The 19,456-nt window shown below is 40.5% G+C and overlaps 1 protein-coding gene across 1 annotated transcript in view; it reads left to right on the forward strand.

The window, feature by feature from the left end:
- Positions 1-9,540: 9,540 nt before the first annotated feature.
- The window catches only part of vcana (versican a), a 47,963-nt gene continuing 38,047 nt past the window's right edge, over positions 9,541-19,456 (forward strand). The window contains exons 1-5 of the mRNA XM_074669730.1: positions 9,541-9,652; positions 11,003-11,368; positions 12,387-12,561; positions 12,666-12,793; positions 14,976-15,269. Of these exons, the coding sequence (XP_074525831.1) occupies positions 9,541-9,652; positions 11,003-11,368; positions 12,387-12,561; positions 12,666-12,793; positions 14,976-15,269 (1,075 nt within the window). The remainder of the gene's footprint in view (positions 9,653-11,002; positions 11,369-12,386; positions 12,562-12,665; positions 12,794-14,975; positions 15,270-19,456) is intronic.

Below are 19,456 nucleotides of genomic sequence, written 5' to 3' on the forward strand. Positions count from 1 at the left end.
CATTATGATCAGTGGTGCAAAAAGCATCTTCTATTACCTATACAGGGAGTACCAGACTTTATGGAAGGGGCTGCACACATGTAGAAGTAAAGCAGTGAGAAGGCTATAAGTCACTCAGGAAACATATTTAAGAGTCCAAAACCAGCAAGTCCTCCCACAGCACTCATCGAGTTTCTGCTCTGTTTGAACCTTGTGTGTCAGAAAACAAGGAATCGAAAAATTGGCAAACACGTCCACACATATGGCTTTAGCACAGCGTCGATTGTATGCACTCCTGATCAAAATTGTAAGACCAATTGAAAAATAGCACAAACTTTAATTTTGCACTATTGGATCTTGGGAAGGTTCTAAGTGATGCTTCAAAATGCAAAGTGCAAAAGGGACAATTGCTCACCCTTTTTTAAAATTTAATTTTATTTATTTATGTTAATTGTTGCAAACAATTATTAGGCTGAAACAGATCATATGTTTAAGACCACAGCCTTTAAAAGTCAAAACTGCACAAAATTGTGGATTTAATGTCATTTTCTGTCAGGTATTCACACTGGCATGACCTCCTGATGGCAAAGAGCTTCATAAGCAAGGCCTCTCAACGCACCATTGCTGCTCAGTTGGATGCAGTCAGACAATGATTTGGCGTTTTTTAAGATCCTTGGGGTTATACAACAAAATCCTTAAGTGGTAGACCCCCCCAAAATTCGCCAGCGCTGAGTCAGAGGATCTGATTGTCCGTCAAAACATGGGACAATTCTTTACCCAAATTTAGGCTGTTTTTGCTGCTGACTGCAGACCATTAACAAAGAGAAGGGCTATCATAACAGAAAATGTCTTCAAAGGCCTCGTCTCCTTCAAGGTCATAAAATAATGGGACTTTACAAGAGAGCACCAAACATGGGGCATTGAAAAAAGGAAGAAAGTTAAATTCTCTGATGGAAAGAAAGAAACTTTTGACTGTCCTGATGGCTTCCAATGTTTCTATCAGGAGCTGGAGATCCCATTTGTGATATGGGATCATGTAGAATCATGATCTGGGGCTTTTTCCTTCAAAGAAACAATGGAGCTTCAGGTTATGCAGGGGCATCAGCTAGTGGCTGGCTGTTTGAAGATGCTGCAGAGAGCATCCATCATGACTGAGGGCCCTCGTCTCTGTGGTTTGAAGCTCTACTTAGAACTTTTTAAAGATCCAACAGTGCAAAAAGGGAATTCTTGCAATTTATCAACAGGTCCTTAAATTTTGATCAGTTTTCTAAGTATATAGACTAAAAGCCATTTCTTGTTTTTAAAGACATCAAAGTTTTAGATGCTGGGTCTTCCTTGGTGGTGTTAAAAAACAGTGTTAAGAGCTTACAGAGATATCAGTTCTTCTTTGTAGGAGATGATTTTACTGCAGCCGTATACTGTCAGCCATAACAGACCAACAACAAAACAAGAAAACTACAATCACCACTTTACAACCACTCCACATTTACTGCTGTCTAGTCATGGGGCCTTGTCTGCAAATTTTGCCAGTGGCAAAGAGTATGCGCTTTGTTTCAGACCAGTCATTAAAACAACCGTTTGATCGCCATGAATAATCTGTGGTTTCTCTTTGAGATGCTGCTGTGAAACTAATTAGCCTTGTTATTTGGTTTAAAGCAAATGCCCTGCAGATTTTTAAGGGGTAGACAGAACAGTAACTGTGTGATAATGATGACCTACTGCACACTGGCTGCAACGAAACTTTCTATTTCTTTTTAATTTCCAGGAGAAATTTATCATTAATCCCTTTCTCATAGTTACTCACCAGTGGGTTAGTGTATTTAAAAAGATTTGATAACAGTGTTTTCAATTGTAATTAGTCCATTTCAGTACAAGAGAGTTGAAACTTAACATTCAGGCTTGGTAACATGATCTTAACGAGTGTGTTGGCTTGTGCCACTTTGTCATGTTTCGTGCTTTAACGCGACTAGAAAAGCTGCCGAACTGAAAGATAATGTACAGTAGCCACCCTCCAACTGTAGAAGCTGAGTGTGCCACCCAAGCATCTTGATGGATGACCAAAGAAGAATTTTAATGCAGAAACATCATTTATAATGGTAATTGGAACCAAAGAAACCAAAATGACTTTCTACAGTTGACTTGACTTTCTCCCATGTCTGGGAATGTGTAACGTGATTATCTGGACTTCCTCTTGGTCAGAGACCAAAGAATCAGCGAGCTGTCCACATTTCTGTCTGCTGTGTTGGCCTCATAGTTGAGAGGCTTGATAACTGACTGTCCCACACCCATTTTGGTTGAATTACAGTGAGGAGGCATGACTCTCTTGGGAATTGTGCTATAGGAAATAAATGAAATGTGTCATTTATGTCACTTACCCAGACCAAATTTGAAATATTGCCATTCAGCCCCCAGAGGTCATGTATAGGCTGGTTACAGAATGAAATGCTTCCCACAATCAAGCAATTGGCAAAGCTCTGTGACGTGGGATCTGTCTGTTTCTGGTTATCAAACCAGTTTCTCCCCCTCTCTCTCACTCACTTCCTCCGTCTTTGTTCCTTTGCCATTCTCTCGGATTAAAGTGGTTTTCAAGAAGGTGGCCAAGCAGTGATTCATAAAGTTACCACTGGAAGTAGATCCTGAAGCAAGGGCTTTGACGCCAAGGTTTGGACAAATTACAGTCTGATGAAATCTTGTAATCAATGGGACCATGTGCAAGTTTTACAGAACATGTCTTCACATAACATTACATTAAGAATCAGAGAGTCATTGTCATTAAAATAAAAAATCTGCTCAATAAATTACTCATGATACCTGCTTCTTTTAAACTGACCTGCAGACACAGATGGAGACACTTGATAACTTGCATTGTGATCCTCAGCTGGATCCAGCATGCTTTCTCTTGAGATCCGTAGTATAAGAGACATCCTTTTGTCAAAGGAAGACTTCAAATTAAAAAGACAGAAGTGAGAAAGAAAAAAAGCGGCACTCTGTGAATTATGACATAACTAAGGCATGTTGATGGCTCTCAGTAGAGGCACCAATTAAGAGACGGCAGAGCAAACTCCTGCGGTGACTGACAGTCCACCAGATGTCACTGCCATGACTGACAGCTGCCTGTAGGTTGACACCTGGTGCCTACCTGATTGACACCTGGGACTGAGGTCCTCAGACAATCCTGCCACTGGTCCACACTGCTTTGCAATGACAGTGGGAAATTTTTCTTTCTTTCTTTTTTTCTTTGTTTTTTTTCTGTCTTTCTGGTTCCTTCCAATTATTTTTATGCTCTTCGGAAGTCATAGAAACAAATGCATGGTTTGGCTGGGAAACCATGCTGCTGCTGCTGCTGCTTGTGTTTTTGTCCTGCAAGACTGCATCCAAAACACTTACTTTGATTTACAAAAATAACTACACTCACATCACAAAACATCAGAACAATAACCACTTTACTGAGAAACTCATATATTTAAACATGTTTTACAACCAAATTCCAACTTTATTTGACACTTTACATGGTGTGAGATATTCATCAAATGGGTTTTGATGGTTTTCAAATTAGTTAATCCTTAAATTTAATTGCAAATTGTGTAAATATGACATGCAAAATGTGGAACACTCAAAATATTTAAAATTGCATTGTTTTATGAAAAGAATAAGGTTATTTTAAACTTGTCAGCAAAAGGTTTTAAAACATAGGGACAGCAGAGGAGTTATGTACTGATAAACAGAACAACAACCAATCAAACTAAGAAAAACTAGGAGGGACATCTTCTAGCTAATTAGGTTAACTTGCAACAGGTTATGCAACATGATTGGGTATAAAAATGCACTCCAGAGAGGCTGAGGTTCCCAGCAGTAAACAAGGGAAGAGGTTCACCACGATTCACCATGATTCTGCATAAGCATCCAGTTCGACACTCTCAGGGTAATGTTTTCCACAGCATCAAATTACCAGGAATTTAGGGATGTCATCAACCTCTGTAAATTATATTATCAAGAGATTAAGGGAATCTGAAGACATCTCAATACAAGGTGGACAAGTCTGTAAAAAAAATAATGTATGACGATGATTGGGCCCTCAGGCTGTACTGCATTAAAACACACATAGATCTGTAGTAGAACTCACTGCTCTGCTTAAAAACACACCTCTGTGAAATGGTTTGTTGCTGCATCTCCTAATGCAGTTTAAAAGTCTACCATGCAAAGGGGAGAATGAACAAGATCCAGGAAGACACTACCTCATCACTGCATATATTACAATCGCATAGTTATGTAGTTAAAAAAGGCTGGGTGCCAAACTGGCCCGTCTGCGGTCTGAGCGCTTCGCTCATGTAGAACATTTGATTCATTATGACAAAAACCACAAAAAAGGAGATCTCAGCTTGAAGTGGTTAAAACCAAATATTAGTCAAGAATGGAGGAACGCTTCTCTTTCAAATTCTGAAAAATAGTGCTATTAGACAATGTGATGGGTTAATATTTCCTACAACAATGAAATGCTATAGTTTCAGCATTTTATACATTTGATATGTTTTGCAATATTTAAACCAAACAAAGGGTTAAATGATTTGCAAACCACCAGTTTTTGTTTTTACACATTTAAACTGCCTCCCAACATTTTTATAACCAGTTAACTTTCAAAATGTTCCAATCATTTTTACATTATAACAGCGTTTATCATATGTGTGTGGTTTATTATTTCACTGTCAAGTTTTTCCTGCTGTTAACCATTCAGTTATAGATAACTGTGTAATGAATGTAAGTGCTGAATGCCAGAAATGTGACACAAATTGATAAAGGATTGTACTAATGATGTATTAATTTACCCTGAACACCTGAAGCATATGCAACCTTCTTGTTTCTTTATACAGTATGTCTGTTTATGTTCTATATAAAACAAGTGAATTATGCATTAACCTTGTTTAAGTCTGCACAAACGTAATAAAACTTTGTTTCTGTGTTGTTATTTACCTCTCATGACCTCTTGCTAACAGGGATCAGCTTCGGTGGTTTAGAGCATCCATGCTGGGCCCCAAAGGAGATTCATGTCTGTCTGGTGGGGATGTCTTTGGTTTTTTTCTCATAGTCTCTACATTAAACAAAGAAGATCTCTAAGAAACATGTACTCCAAATTAAAGTGTTATTTTACCAAGGCCATAAAGATATTTTTTGAAAATATGCTTGTTCTTACTTACTGGATGTTGTCTATGAGTGTGTTAGAGTGCCTGGGTTTCTACAGGATAGATCCCTTGAGGTCAAAGAAATTCAACACCTGTTTTACGTTGTCTGAGGTGGCATGGGTCCGGAGGTAGACCCCCTTTATAGGTCATGTGATACGTGGATCATCTTGGGGCCTGCACAGCAGATCACCAGGATCAAACGCTCTTTGACTGGTTCTTTGACTCACTGATTTATGGGCACTGAAAGGCAGCATGACCTCCACAGTTACATATACAGTACAAACATTTTACACAGCAGTCAGTGACTTACAACTTTTAACATAATGATGACTCAGTTTAGAAGGTTAAGCACCAAAATGATTTTACATTTCCCAAATCTCTACAACCCAGTTGTTAATTTTTTTGGGGGTCAGGTGGCCTCCAGAATCGGGTCAGTGTGAACTCTTTGTCAAACTTTTCAGTGAAATCAGAGTTTCGACATGTGATTTGTCTTTGTCTATTATTGACTGCAGCACATGAATTTTCCTCTTTATGCTCAGAGTTTGAACATAAAACCAGAATGGTAATGCTGGAGATCATGCTTTCAAATAATGTTTGTTTTTCTTTAAGTTCTCTTCAATACAAGCCAACTGATGGGTTACACTTGTGAAAAGGAAACAAGTAAATTTTGGCTTTCCATGTCCTTCTAATCTTTGCTTTTCCACTTTGTCTCTCTCTCAGAGTCTGGCTGTCCAGGCCAGTCCAGCCTTGCAGAGGAAAGATGCACTGTGGGTAAGGGGTGCTGAAGCCTGAAATGATAACAGCGCATGCAGGTAGGGAAAAGGCACCTCTATTTTTTTTTACAAGGGTCCTCGGGCTTCATGGGCAATCTCCTCTGTCAGAGGCTTATCATCTCTGCTCCTGCTCTCAGCTGGTGCAAGGAGGAAACACCATGATCTTACAACAATTAGCCTGGCCAACTAGAGTCAGCAACCAGACCTACCTGTCAGCTCTGATTTATGTGAAGACACTTGTCTTTCAAGGGCTATCTTCAAAGAATGCTCTGAACGTAGTAAAAAAAAAAAATCTTTCATTTCAAGTATGATAAGGAAAAGAGATATTCTGTGTAGCTTGAAGAGATGTTTCACATGAACCAACATCACAAGCTCCCCTGAAATAGCTTTCTTTCAAAATGAAGAAAATATCAGAGGCCTAAATGGGATTCCCTTTGCAGAGACCAAACCCTATCCCTGGCTACAAGTAAATCATAGTGGCTCCACCCCTCAGGATGTATACTGTCCAATGTAACCCACAAAAAGTAATTTAAGTTTTCAGCATATCACATTTTATGTTAAGTGTATTGCACATATTCAGATAACTTGGTGTCCTGTTAACACAAATCGAAAGACATGTGTCCTATCCCACACAACTGGGAGTTATAATCACTGCCAGACAGAAGATTACCAGCCCCACCACAGACAGCCAGAGGCGCGCACACACACACAGGCACACACACAACTCCAGCTCACAAGGCTTAACCCTCCTTCCTATCTGACAGTAGCCAATCTTGGTGATTATTAGTAGAGAGCTGATAAAGTGATCCAGCCTCCCTCCACTGTGGAAAAGCTCAGCACAGAGGTCCCAGTTGTCCCCTGTTAGAAGATTCCCTTCCTCTGCATTAATGAGTCATTTTTTTAATTAAAGACATAAAATTTTAAGATGACATGGCCCATTACCTAAGGTTGTTTATGAGATTTTCCTCTAAACACAGACTTTATATTAAAAGCACAAATCACACTGCATTAAGAATATAACTAAAATAAAAGAAGCTTATTCTCTCTAAGGTAAGAATTATTATTTTTTTTGTCTGCCCGACAGGAGATCAAATCAGGATAAGACCTGAAACTCCAATAATGGTCTGAGAAAGGGAACTCCCCCACAATATTAACAGAGCTGTGCTGTTGGAACAAACAGAAGGTTGTGACTCAAAATCTCAACCAGAGACATATTTGCACCACCCCGTTTCCATTGCGCACCCTTGGAAATGTCTGGTGCGCTCTCCACAGGGCATCAACTAGAAACTCAAAAGGATAGTTGATTATAAACGTTGCCATAGTGAGTGAGGTAATATCACACACCTGACGTAAACGTTTTGATTTTTCTCTAAATATATTTTTGGTTGGTGTATGCTTACAACTGCTCCCTAGACTTGGCGCTCAGAGGTGCAGCTGCACTCACACCGAACGGACAGATGTGTTACCTGTACGAACGACTCACGTGGTTGTAGGACAGTCTGATTGGAGGAGGATGTACCTCTCAGGCACAGGGCCAAATTGAAAATTTCTCCTCCTCCCCAAGGTGTCTCATTCACTTTTCGGATGGGCACTCTGCCCCTCCTCTCTCACACTGACGGAATAACAGGGTGCGTTAGGCAAAATTGAAATTATTGCTTGCCAGCACTTCGCTGTTTCTGTCGTCCTCTCCAGAGCCAGGACCATCCCGGAGTGGGACTCTGCAACTCTGGAGCATCAAAGAGGGGAAGGTGCATCGGGGAGATAAGCGCTCCCGTGCCGATTTGGAGAGGGCATATTAGGGCACTTTTTACGCACGCATGATACGCACTGGGACTACTTGGAGTTAAGAACTCAAATCGACTTTTGTGCATTTGATGGACTAAAACAACTATAAATGTAAGTATTTTGTCTTTTTTATGTTGAACAGTTCACAATATTCTCACAAAATTGCTCCCAATCGGATGTTTGTTGATGCAGATTTTCTCTCTCTCTTTTTTTTAACAATAGCGCACATTTATGGATACAAAGTAAGAAACTGTCAGAGTTTTAAGAAATTTGTTGAAACTTCTCAGTCTGCGAGCTGTTTAACTCGAACGCACCCAGACAGTGATGCCGCGTTGTCCTCAGATAACCTACTCTGTGTCCCGCTCCCGAGCGGGGCAAGTGAATTTTAAAGCCAGAATTCAGAATCAGAGTTAACTTCACTTCAACCCACGGTTTTTAAGTTGAAATGACAAAAACATAAGTTTACGATATTTTTTCGGAAGACATTTGTCGAACAATCATAAGCAACAGGTGTTTTGTGTCAAATAACAGAAACTTCACCGAAACGATTTCCCTCTGAAAATATCAGATTTAGGCGGTAGATTAGGTGTTATCATGAGCACGGGGCATCTTTTTAACTGCTCAGATGAAAATTTTGTTCAATAAGAAGAATTCCCCAGAAATTAAACGCTTGTTTGAAGTGCAAGTGTTTTTTTTTTCCCCAAAATTCCTCGAAACCCTTCCACGACTGCTCATCTACGCTACTCATATATTTGAAACCTGTGTTCAAAGCAGTTCGAAATATTGAGTCCTCGGATTATTTCTCCCTCTGACTCCTCAAAGTTTCATTAGTTTCCACTGGGGTGGGTCAGTTGAGGATGAATTTTGGGAGTGTTGGCATTAAGTCACGATTAAATCCACCCTGATATATTCCGGACGAAGACCTCTTTTCTTTGCCAATTCCCATTAAAAAATGAGTGTGTCGTTTTTATAGAGTGCAATTTGCTGCTCCCACGGTGACCCACCACTTGTGTTTATACAGCAGGTTGGACATGAGGACAGAGGGCTCACTGCTGCTGTCTGTCTCTGAAAACCCCCAGGAAGCTTTTTTATCTCAGCTCTGCCCCCCAAACAGTTCAAAGAAAACAGATGACTTGTTTGTTGAAAGTTTTTATTATTTACTTTCATGCTCTATCTATCAGAAACAATTTTAAGTGTGTCCAAAGTGTCAAAATAGGATGTCATGTTGCTGCTGTCTGGATACTTTATGCATGTTTACTGAATAATGCTTGATTATCTTATCTATTTGTAAGTGAAAATAGATTTTACTTTAAAATCATGAGCATCTGAGACCCATACATGATTAACGTAAAGTTATCCTCTGTATCTGAGCCAATACATGACCCCCCAGAAATTGTGGATATGTTGAAAAACTTTGATGATGATGCACTTTTTTGTCCAACAGATGATTCTAAATATAAAGCACATCCTGTGGTTATACTGTCTCTGTGAAGCTGCGACTGCAACAAGTAAGTTTGAATGAGGAAACACTTTAACCTCTTTATCTTCCCTCCTTTGTACTTCTTTCCCATGTTTCAACCTTCAACCTTTTTTTTCATTATCTCACTTTCTCCCTGCCTTGCGCTCCTCTCTTCCTCTGTTCATCCTTCTGCGCTGCGGCCATTCACAACTTCTCTAAGTATTCACATTTAACTGGTGTCTGTTCTCTCAAGCTTATCAGCAGCAAACTGACTCATATGTCAGTGGTGCCTCACAGCATTAAGTCTTCACACTGCTCTGAAAGTAGCAAACTGTGATAAGAACCTTCCAGCTTCCACCTTTACTCAATGGTGAAGGTAACAGTGTTGCCCCCTCTCCCCTCCCCTTTGGGCCCCTCCAGCCCCCGGCGCTCCTGGCCCCAGGCTCTCCCGGCCCCTTGTCCCTTGGCCTTGTCTCTGGGTATGGATGGACACCTTTCAATTAGTCAGGAAACAACAGCTGGTTTCACCCCTCATCCTAATAAGGTCCTCTGTGAAAGCACAACCACTCATGCCTCTGGGGCTGTCCCACCACTGTTTCCAGAGCATTCCCCACATTGTTCCCTGTGAACCCCTACCCCCATACCCACTCCCCTACACACACACAAACGCAGAAAAAGGACAAACGCTTAATCATCTTCCTCTCCACAAGAGCTACATGTGATTCAGCCTGTTGAAATTCATTTGTGTCTGGCAACCTGTCTGATCCTACTTTTCTTTGCATGTGAAGTGAAGCAAACAAACTACAACAGTCGGCCCTTTCTGATTGGGTTTTGATGTTTTCTGTTTTCTCTTTCAAGATGTAAGAATATGTAAAATACTGCTACACTGCACTTCAATTTAAGTGTGAAACATTCAGAGAATAGAGTCAGACATGCAGCTGCTGATAAAGTATTTATGCTCACACATTAGTCTCTTTTTTTTAACCTGTCACCATCACTTAGGTGGATGTAGGTAAGGTAGAGATCATTTTAAAGGGGAAAAACAGCATGCATATAGGCAGGTGTGTGAAGTAATGCAACCCATGACTACAGTTTATGCAATTATCTTTAACTCACATACACTACATTCAGTGTGGAATATGTTCCCTCACCCAGCGTTTTAAACATAAGGTTTGACTTTCCAAGAGCTGTTTTGAGGCTGTAATGCATGTTATTTTTTATTAGGCTGGTTGTAGTTGTCACACCCTGTCAATGTAAATGAGGCAGACAGTTTAGAGCAGGGGTGGCCAACCTGTGGCTCACGAGCCTCATGTGGCTCTTTGATCCATTCCTAAAAAAATATATATATTTATAGATCTATATATTGTTATGAGTAGTGGTGTGCTGGTCAATCTAAAATATTGATATATTGATGCCTACATTTGGATCAGTATTAATCAAAACTTGGGTGATGAGATGTATACTTAAGTTTCGGTTTCTCTTCTCTTCTCTACATGTGCTCCTCTCAATTATAGCTCATAGCTATCTATCTAGATAAATAGACAGATAGGTAAATGGGAATTTTGATTTTCTTTTTATGTCGTTTTTTTTTTTTTTTTTATCTGTGAGAGGAAGTGAGTTTGCAAGACCACGTGTGATGTAACTCTTTGTAGTACCACAGTAATTTTTGTGGGTCTTGGTCTCTGACTGGTTGGCCACCCCTCATTTAGAGTGTCTACAGGGACAACATGTTTCTGTGTAGAATGATAAAACCACAAAAAAAAAAAAAAAAAAAAATCAAAATTAGCATAGATTAATTATGCATTAAATCTTTCTGTTTTGCCTTTCAGCCCTCAACTCATTATCAATAATCAAACCAGTCACTGGATCCCTCTCAGGGAAGGCAAACCTTCCCTGCTTCTTCTCCATCATCCCAACCTCTGCACCAGCCATCAGTCCCAGTGGGGACTACTTGAGGATCAAATGGACCAAAATAGTGGGAGGAGTTGAATCCACAGTGCTGGTGGCACAGAATGGAGTTATCAAGATAGGCTCAAGCTACAGGAATCGAGTATCAGTGCCCAGTCACCCTGAGGATGTGGGCGACGCCTCACTGACGATGGTGAAGCTGCGTGCCAGTGATGCTGGCACTTATCGCTGTGAAGTCATGTATGGCATCGATGCAACCAAAGATACAGTTAACCTTGATGTCAATGGTAAGAGACATCTCTGGGTGTAGAGGGGGCTGGTGCATGGACTTAATAACAGTGAAATGTAACACAAGTGGTGATAGAAATGTAAACTGTATAAGAGCGCTTTGGGTGCCTTTCTGCTCACTTTGTAGTTATGCAGACTAACCACAGGCCTTTAAAAAGAGTCACATGTGACTTAAGGTCCTGTCCATACCATCTTCTGCAATGAGGTAGTTTGGCTGTTCTTTAATCTAACTTTGTCTACCATTAGAGCCAAAACAAAGATGGTGTTCCTGCATTAGTGTAGACAAAACAAATTTATGTTGTAACCTCATCCATCACTGTCATCTAAGGTGCCACCTTGTCAGTGGGGATTTTTCTATTGGTAGGTCACTCCGAGGTTACCATCAACTTATGTCCTACTTTCTGTCAACAGTGTTCCCCAACAGCCTTCATCAGATGTACACAAGTGCTAAACTCTGTGTCTGAAAATGCAAATTACCTCTGAACTTCCCAGGCCGAAAGTTATAGTCTCCTTGGGGGGTGGGTTTGGGAGATGTTTCACTTGGGAAGTATTCTGGGAGCTATAACTCATGTTTTGGGGATGTAGAAAACATGGGTGGGGTGGGGGGATGCTGGGATAGTTTTGGTTTTCTCTAGTTTACAATCTGCACAACCTCTTTTCCAACTATCTGCAATGTTAATTACAACCATCAATCATGTCCTCTGCGTATGTTTACTGTCCACAAATATGGAGATTCAAGGGCCATGGCATCATCTGCAGTTATCTTGTTCTTTTGCGGTGAGCTGCATTGAGTATTTCGTTTATCCTTTGGGTTTATTGCAAAGTTCATCCTTCCCAAAGAAGCTGAGAGACCCAATTAGTCAGTCATGGTGTGTGCTTTATAAGACATTTGCGGTAATTTATAACTCTGAAATTACACTGATGAGTCCCAGATAAGTGTGTTCATGATTAGATACTGAACTTTGTTATGTTTGGATGGTCATTTTTCCCCCTAATATTTGTTTGCTTGTTGTCCAGGTGTGGTTTTCCATTACCGGGCGAAAACAAGCAGGTATACTCTTGACTACCAGAAGGCCGTCCAGACTTGCCAAAGTATTGACGCCTCCATTGCTACATCGGATCAGCTGAAAGCGGCCTATGAAGATGGCTTTGATCAATGTGATGCTGGCTGGATTGCAGATCAGACTGTGAGGTGAGGCTGGGTGTTATTCTCCTGAAACAGAAACACAGGGATACATACTGCATTTATAACAATATAATATGACTTACATAACAGCTCTTTGTCTGTTTGCACAGATACCCAATCACAAGGCCAAGGCAGGGCTGCTTTGGCAACCTTAAGAGCAAACCTGGCGTAAGGTCGTATGGGACCAGGAAACCCACAGACACCTATGATGTTTACTGTTATGTAGACAGACTGGATGGTAAGTCAGCCACAAAATTAGGCTCTGCTAGTTCTAAGTAATGAGGTGTCATTTAGAAGGCACACCCTTTGGCTGAAATGATGAAACCTCCAAATTATTGCAGTGCCCAGAGCAAATTGCTTTTGCAGCTTTTAACGCAACTGTGAAAATGCACTCACTGTTTTATTGAACACTGTTATGGTGACAATGTGTGATCTTTTTTTGTTCCATAAAACAGTTTCTGGAGTTGTAGACAGGATTTGAAGGCAAGAAGTCAATCTGAGAATTTTGACACTGACGCAGGAATCAAAATTCATCCTCATTCTCGTGGTTTTTGAAGAAGTAGCCAAAAAAAATGTGATAATTGGGGTTTAAATGTCTCTGGCATAGCTTTTAGGAAATCCTCCACTTTGAGCCAGTAGCCTGTCTGTTTTCTATTCAGGCTTTTATTGCAGATAGGCTCCACTTTACTTGGTGTTTTATGAGCAATAATGTCCCTCTTGACATCCTAACTTCAGTTAGCTCTATAGAGTTACCCCTATCATGGCTTTATTTGAGAATGGTTTTAATTACAGTACATCACCTCATCTTGTAGAAGTACACCTGTTATATTAAAGCATATAAACACAATTCACATCGTAGCTGTTAATGTAATTGGCTTGTTTGTGCATATAGTATGCATATAGCTTTTTAGTATGGAAGGGCGAGTTCTGGTACTGGTATCAGGTTGCTATCCAGCCTTATTTCAAGGTATCAGTATTTCTGAAGGCTGCTAAGACTTAAGGCAAAAAAATCTTACATGGAGGAAGTCCTCCTCACCAGTAATTGGGGCTATATTGCTGCATTTTGACTCCATGACAAATGTGAATCAGGACTTTTTTTCAGACAACATGAATGAACCAGGGAGAGTTAACAGTTTAACTGTTTTATTTTGCACTTCAGTTTGTTTTAAAGAAACAAATAAAACTCTGACAGTTGTTAGTTTTATTTTGCATTTTTGTTCATTTATCATACAAACCATAAACTCAGAGAGATCTTTGTGTTTTATTTTGGACTTAATAGCAGAGTGACTGAGCTGTCTTTGCTCAAAATTATCTGTCACTGTTAATTGAAATGTTATGTATAAAAAGTACTAGTGGTATCGGTACTTGGTATCGGTGAGTAGTTAAGAGAGAGTACTTGTACAGGTATAAGTCTGAAAAAAGTGGTATCTCTACTTTTCAGCGATCTATAATTGAATTATTGGCACATATCATTGGTATGTTTTGGCATATACAAATGCAGAGTCCAGAGAAGTGTGAGCTGTTGGTACAAAAAATAAACAACATTTATATAAACTTGATTGATTACGAATAAAAAAAATGTTGTTAATATTGGTTTATTTCAAATAGCTGAACTCTCCAGATGAAAATACCATGTAAATTAGGGAATTTCAGTGGTTGCAAGTGGCTGACCTTGTCATTGAACTGGGTGGAAAGTATCTCCTCATCTAAATGTCATAGTTAATCAATTGGATCAAACCAGCATGGGATACATGAAACGTTACGCCCAAGCCTAAGTGAAAACATGCAGTCAGTCACTCATTCTCTTTTTGATTTGTTTGTATGGTTTTAGTTAGGATCATTCTCTGTGTCCTTTTCAGTCACATTCCCCCGTACACAAATACAAATGGTCTTAGCTGTGATCTTGCTGTAACCTTTTCTGATGGTAAGTTCCTTCAGGAACAAAATGATGGAGGAAATGCAGAAGGTATAATCTAGCTTGAGGGAAAAGAACAGACACATTTATTGACTGCTCAGGCACATTGTCTGCATTGCTATCCCACCTCAGGATAAGAAAATGAATGAACTACTGTTGTCCTAAATATGACTGGTGGGAGATGATTTGGGTCTGAGCCTTGCACAGCTGTGACTTTTGTCAGCTGGTTATGTGCCAAGCATTTTGTGAAAGGTCAAAATGATGTACAAATCTGCTTAAGATTACACCAAATGACAGGCTGTTTAGATCATCTTTCAGGGCAAATCATTTAAAATGGAATGTGTTGTGACCATCCATCTGTTAGAGATCTAACATCAACTCATGCCAGTGCTTCGGAATTGGCTAACACGGGTACTGAACCCTCTGTGACGTGTAATATTTTTATTCACCATGGAAACTGATACCTGTGCATATTGTTAAGTGGTTGCTGCTCTTTGTGTTTCAGGTGAGGTGTTCTATGCTCCTGTGACCCACAAGATGACTTTTGAGGAGGCAGGTGAAGAGTGTAAGAAGAGGGGGGCAGTCCTGGCAAGCCCAGGTCAGCTCCATGCTGCTTGGCGACTTGGTTTGGACAAGTGTGACTATGGGTGGCTCTCAGATGGCAGTGTGCGACATCCTGTAGCAGTTCCAAGAATGCAGTGTGGTGGAGGCCTGATAGGTGTCAGGACCATGTATCGTTTCAGAAACCAGACCGGTTTCCCAGAGCCAACTAAGAAGCTTGGAGCTTACTGCTTTAAAGGTAAGTTCATAGCACAGTACTGCAGGGGCTAGCTGCATACAGCATGCTGTAACAGTAAATACTGTATGTTTATAAATTGGTTTGAAAGTTTCAGATGTGAATTGAAGACTCAGACTAATCCCTGTCAAACCCAGGGCTTTTCTGGAAAGAGCAATGATCTCATCATCTATTCCCCTCGGCTCCTCCGCCCTTTGATTTTCTACTTTTTAACTCCATTGTACTCACTACCTACACGTGAACCTGAGCTGTATTTTAAATGTTTACAACCTGTCCTATCTTTGTCCATTTTTGTGTTTACTTTGTGTCTGTTGTTGGCTTCTTGATTGCATATTTTCAATGACAAAAACAACACAAGTCAAGCAGAGGAATAATTATCTTGTTAGTAGTGTATGTTGTGTGTTGGAAAAGTCAAATTGATTGCAGCATCTATGGCTCACCTCACTGAGTTACCCACCCTTTTCTGTGGCAACACAATTAGCCAAAAGGAGAGAAAAAATAAAAGTGGTAAACTCTGTTTACTTTGAAAGTAATGGGCATGGCAGATCTTAGTCTAATGGGGAGATTAACGACCAAAGTTGCTGGACAGTTTGTGAACTGTCAGTATCTGTGTTATTTTCCTCTTTATTACTAACAGCTGGGCTAATTATGGCTCCTTAAGATGTATCCTCATTCAACCTCAGTTTTGATGTGAAACTAAAACAGTTTATAAACTTGAGAGCAGTTCAAAATTTCCAGGTTTATCATTCTAGATTATATAAATATTCATCATTTTTAATAATCCCAAGTTGAAAAGGTGTTAGGGTTGTTTAAAACTGATCATTTCTTTCATCTGCATTCATCCTGCAAACTTTCAACACAAGTATGCATGAGATGTGCATTGGAGAGACTCTTCATTGCCAATCATGCTGATCACTGTTAAAAGTAAGAAAGCAAAAACAGAGCTTTGGATCCTTCAAATCGTGACGCTTCATGCTTGACTTGGAGTCAGTAGAATTAGTCTAATCCTTAAAAATGTGAATGTTCTTAACCAATCAATGTGCAAAGGGCAAAACCATCTGACAGTTGACAGTTGCCATTTAGAGAAGCAGCGAAAGTAGCTAATACCACACCTGTCAGCCTTTTTGGTCTCACTATCTAACTCTCTTTTCCTTTCACATCTAATTTCCGCCGCCAGAGTTTGCCCTCTGTCATTCTCACTTGTACTTATCAGAGCAGACGTTTGGATAATGGACAAAGCTACTGCTGGACTTCTAAATCAGTCATCCTTTCTGACCTCTGACCTGGCCTTTCCATCTTCACAAATGAGGGGTTGGACTGATAAGCCAGCCCCTGACTGGCCATTTACTGCCCCTGAGCAATGCTAACTCTCGCAGTGATAAGTCCACATGGAGTTCAAAGGCCACACAAACAGGCCACCCTCACCTCCTGCTCTGTGTAATCCATGTCAGCTCTCTTAGTCCTGTTGTATTTACATCCATGTCTAAGTGCCTTTTAAGTACCCTGATTTGTTTGAGCTTAATCCATCTTATTTGGATTTCTGACTCCTCCTCTCTAGTGCAAAATACAGTAAAATAAACTGCACAGAAATAAAGGAAGACAGGAAGTTGATGCAAGGGGAAAAGAGGGGTCATTGGTTTCTGATGGTCTCTGATTTGGCCTGAAGGAAACAAGGCTTTGGTACCAGCAGCAGCTCAAACCCATCAGAGAGACAATACTCCCTCTGAGTGCAGGACCTACTTTTCCTGTTTGAAAAAAAAAAAAAAGACATGTGCAACACCTCACATCAGAGGTAGTTTCATGAAGATTGAGGGTTAGCGCGTAATGGTCAGCAGCTGGCTTTAAACAATCTATTTGCAGCAGTGAGGAGAGCGTGCTGCTTTTTATGGGTGTGAGTAAAAGTGAGTCATGTGAGGACAGAGGGGCGGGGATGAAAAGGCACATTCAAGAGAAAACCTAACACACTTTGAAGGGATTAATTTATTAATGAAAAATTAGGGAGAACTTCATCAGAAGGCGTTCAAAGGCCACCACTGACATATTACATGATAAAACCAGGGGCTGCTGCTCTTAGGGATGGGTACTTTTCACATTTTAAACAATATGGTACAGCTGCCTGGTACCTGGCAATCGTTATTGGTACTTAAACGGTACCAATTTTTAGTACCTTTGTGTGTGTCTGTGTGGTAATAAATATCAATTTGTTTAACAATAAAACCTCAAAGCTTTCAATTTTACATACAGTTTCTCCATACTGTATATAAACTTTCTATGCTGTATTCAAGTCCAGCATGGAATATCACCTACTCTTCCACTCCCTCACAGTCACAAGGATGCGTTTAGGTATTGAAACATGGTGCCGTTTGATTTTATGTGAACCGGTACTCAGTACTACAGATGACACTCGGTCAATGCCAATAAAATTACCTAATTCGGTACACGTCCCTAGCTGCTTTGGACAGAGGACAAGTTAGTGCTCAGGAGAGCTATGAGATGAAAGACTTTACTTAGAGTACAGGAGAGATCAGACATTGTCAGGGCAGCTCTCAAAGAAATAGCACGAAGGGTCGAGGAGCACTTTGTTTTAATACAAACGAAAATACAGCCTTTTTATAATTACCATTAGCATATGGCTAGATATTCACTCAACTGTATCAAACTTGTGTTTTCATAAAAGGTTGACACAACTAAGTGAAATATATAGCAGATGAACATGATTTTAATGCTTGTGCTTTTATATTCATCCTAGGAAGAAGCTGGACATTCAATCAGACTTCATTCATTGATGTGTCCATGGCAGAAACGACTACCACCACCATCATCAGATCCACTACCTCCATCCCACTGCTGGAGAGTAGCACTACTGTGCTCAGCCCAACACTGAGAGCAGAATCAGAGGCAGAAGACTCTCCAGACTCTCCAGATTCCTCAGTTTCATCCATGTTTTCTACCAGTATGGCTCCACCACGTCCCACTCCCACAGGCCAGGAAGAAGAATTAATCACCACAGTTGCACCCACCATCAAAGAGGAACACGAGGATGTTGATGATGTCACAGCTACTCCAGACTTAGACATTGATGACTTTGTAAATGCAAATGTAACTGATATGGAAGTTTTTCGCGGTGACACATTTCCAAAACCCCAAAGTACAACAGAAAGCAGCTATCCCACAGAGCCTGTGTCCAAGTCTGACGTCGAGGAGCCAGACGATCACTCTGTAATTGAGATCAACACAATCCAACCTGATGTCCCCAAACCAGATGAGTCTGTCATTACGGAGCCAATGTTTGCCGAGGGGAAGACAGAGGAAACTATTCCTGGTTCTGGGAATACCACAGAAATGGCCTCTGACTTCACTGACACACCAACAGAATCAACTGAACTAACCAGCGAGGAAGTGTTCAGCTCCTCAGAGCTCACACCCTTACCGACTGACCTATTTCCTGGCTATGATTCCAACATTGATGATATTGACATTGATTATAAGTTAGAGGCTCTGCCACCTTCTCCGCCTTTTGAACGAGACCTTTTACCAAGAACCACAGACAGCACGGATTTTACTGAGGTAGCTGAAACCACCTTTATGTTGGACACCCAGCCTGGCAGTGAGGTGGGGATAACTACCACAGGACTACCAAGGAATATCAGTATGACGGCAAAAACCACACCTCAGATGCAAGCTGTTGAGATAGCAATGACCACCGCACTGGTTGACAGTGAAACCTCATCTGAAGATTTGACATCATCAACAAGTGCACACGTCTTTGACGAGTCCGCCACTCAGCTGCCAATGCATGGTATGGATAACCTGACAGAGGAAACCACCACAGCAGAAAAAGGAAAAGAGTACTTCACATCTGCTCCTGGGATTTCAACTGTGACTAAAAAGACCACTGCTACAGGAACAAGGGGACCAGATACAATGTCAATGGAGGGGACGACTGTGATTGCAGCACAAAATGCATCAGGTAAGAAAAAAAAATTATACTTCAGATTTTTGAAGATCATGTGATATCTTTTATAAGATGCAGAAAAGCAAATGTAAATATGATACTGGAAATAGGAAGAGCCAGTTCTAGATTTGATGTGGTTGCTGCATTAAAAGGAAATAGGTGTGAGAGATGTCATGATAGTTGTTTTGTAAACACTCAGATGCTTAAGTTTTAAGTTGGTTTATGTTGAGTTTGA

This window comes from Halichoeres trimaculatus, unplaced genomic scaffold (genome assembly GCF_033239565.1).
Source record: "Halichoeres trimaculatus isolate MK-OKI-2021-1 unplaced genomic scaffold, fHalTri1.1 fHalTri1_scaffold_5, whole genome shotgun sequence".
Lineage (NCBI taxonomy): Eukaryota > Metazoa > Chordata > Actinopteri > Labriformes > Labridae > Halichoeres > Halichoeres trimaculatus.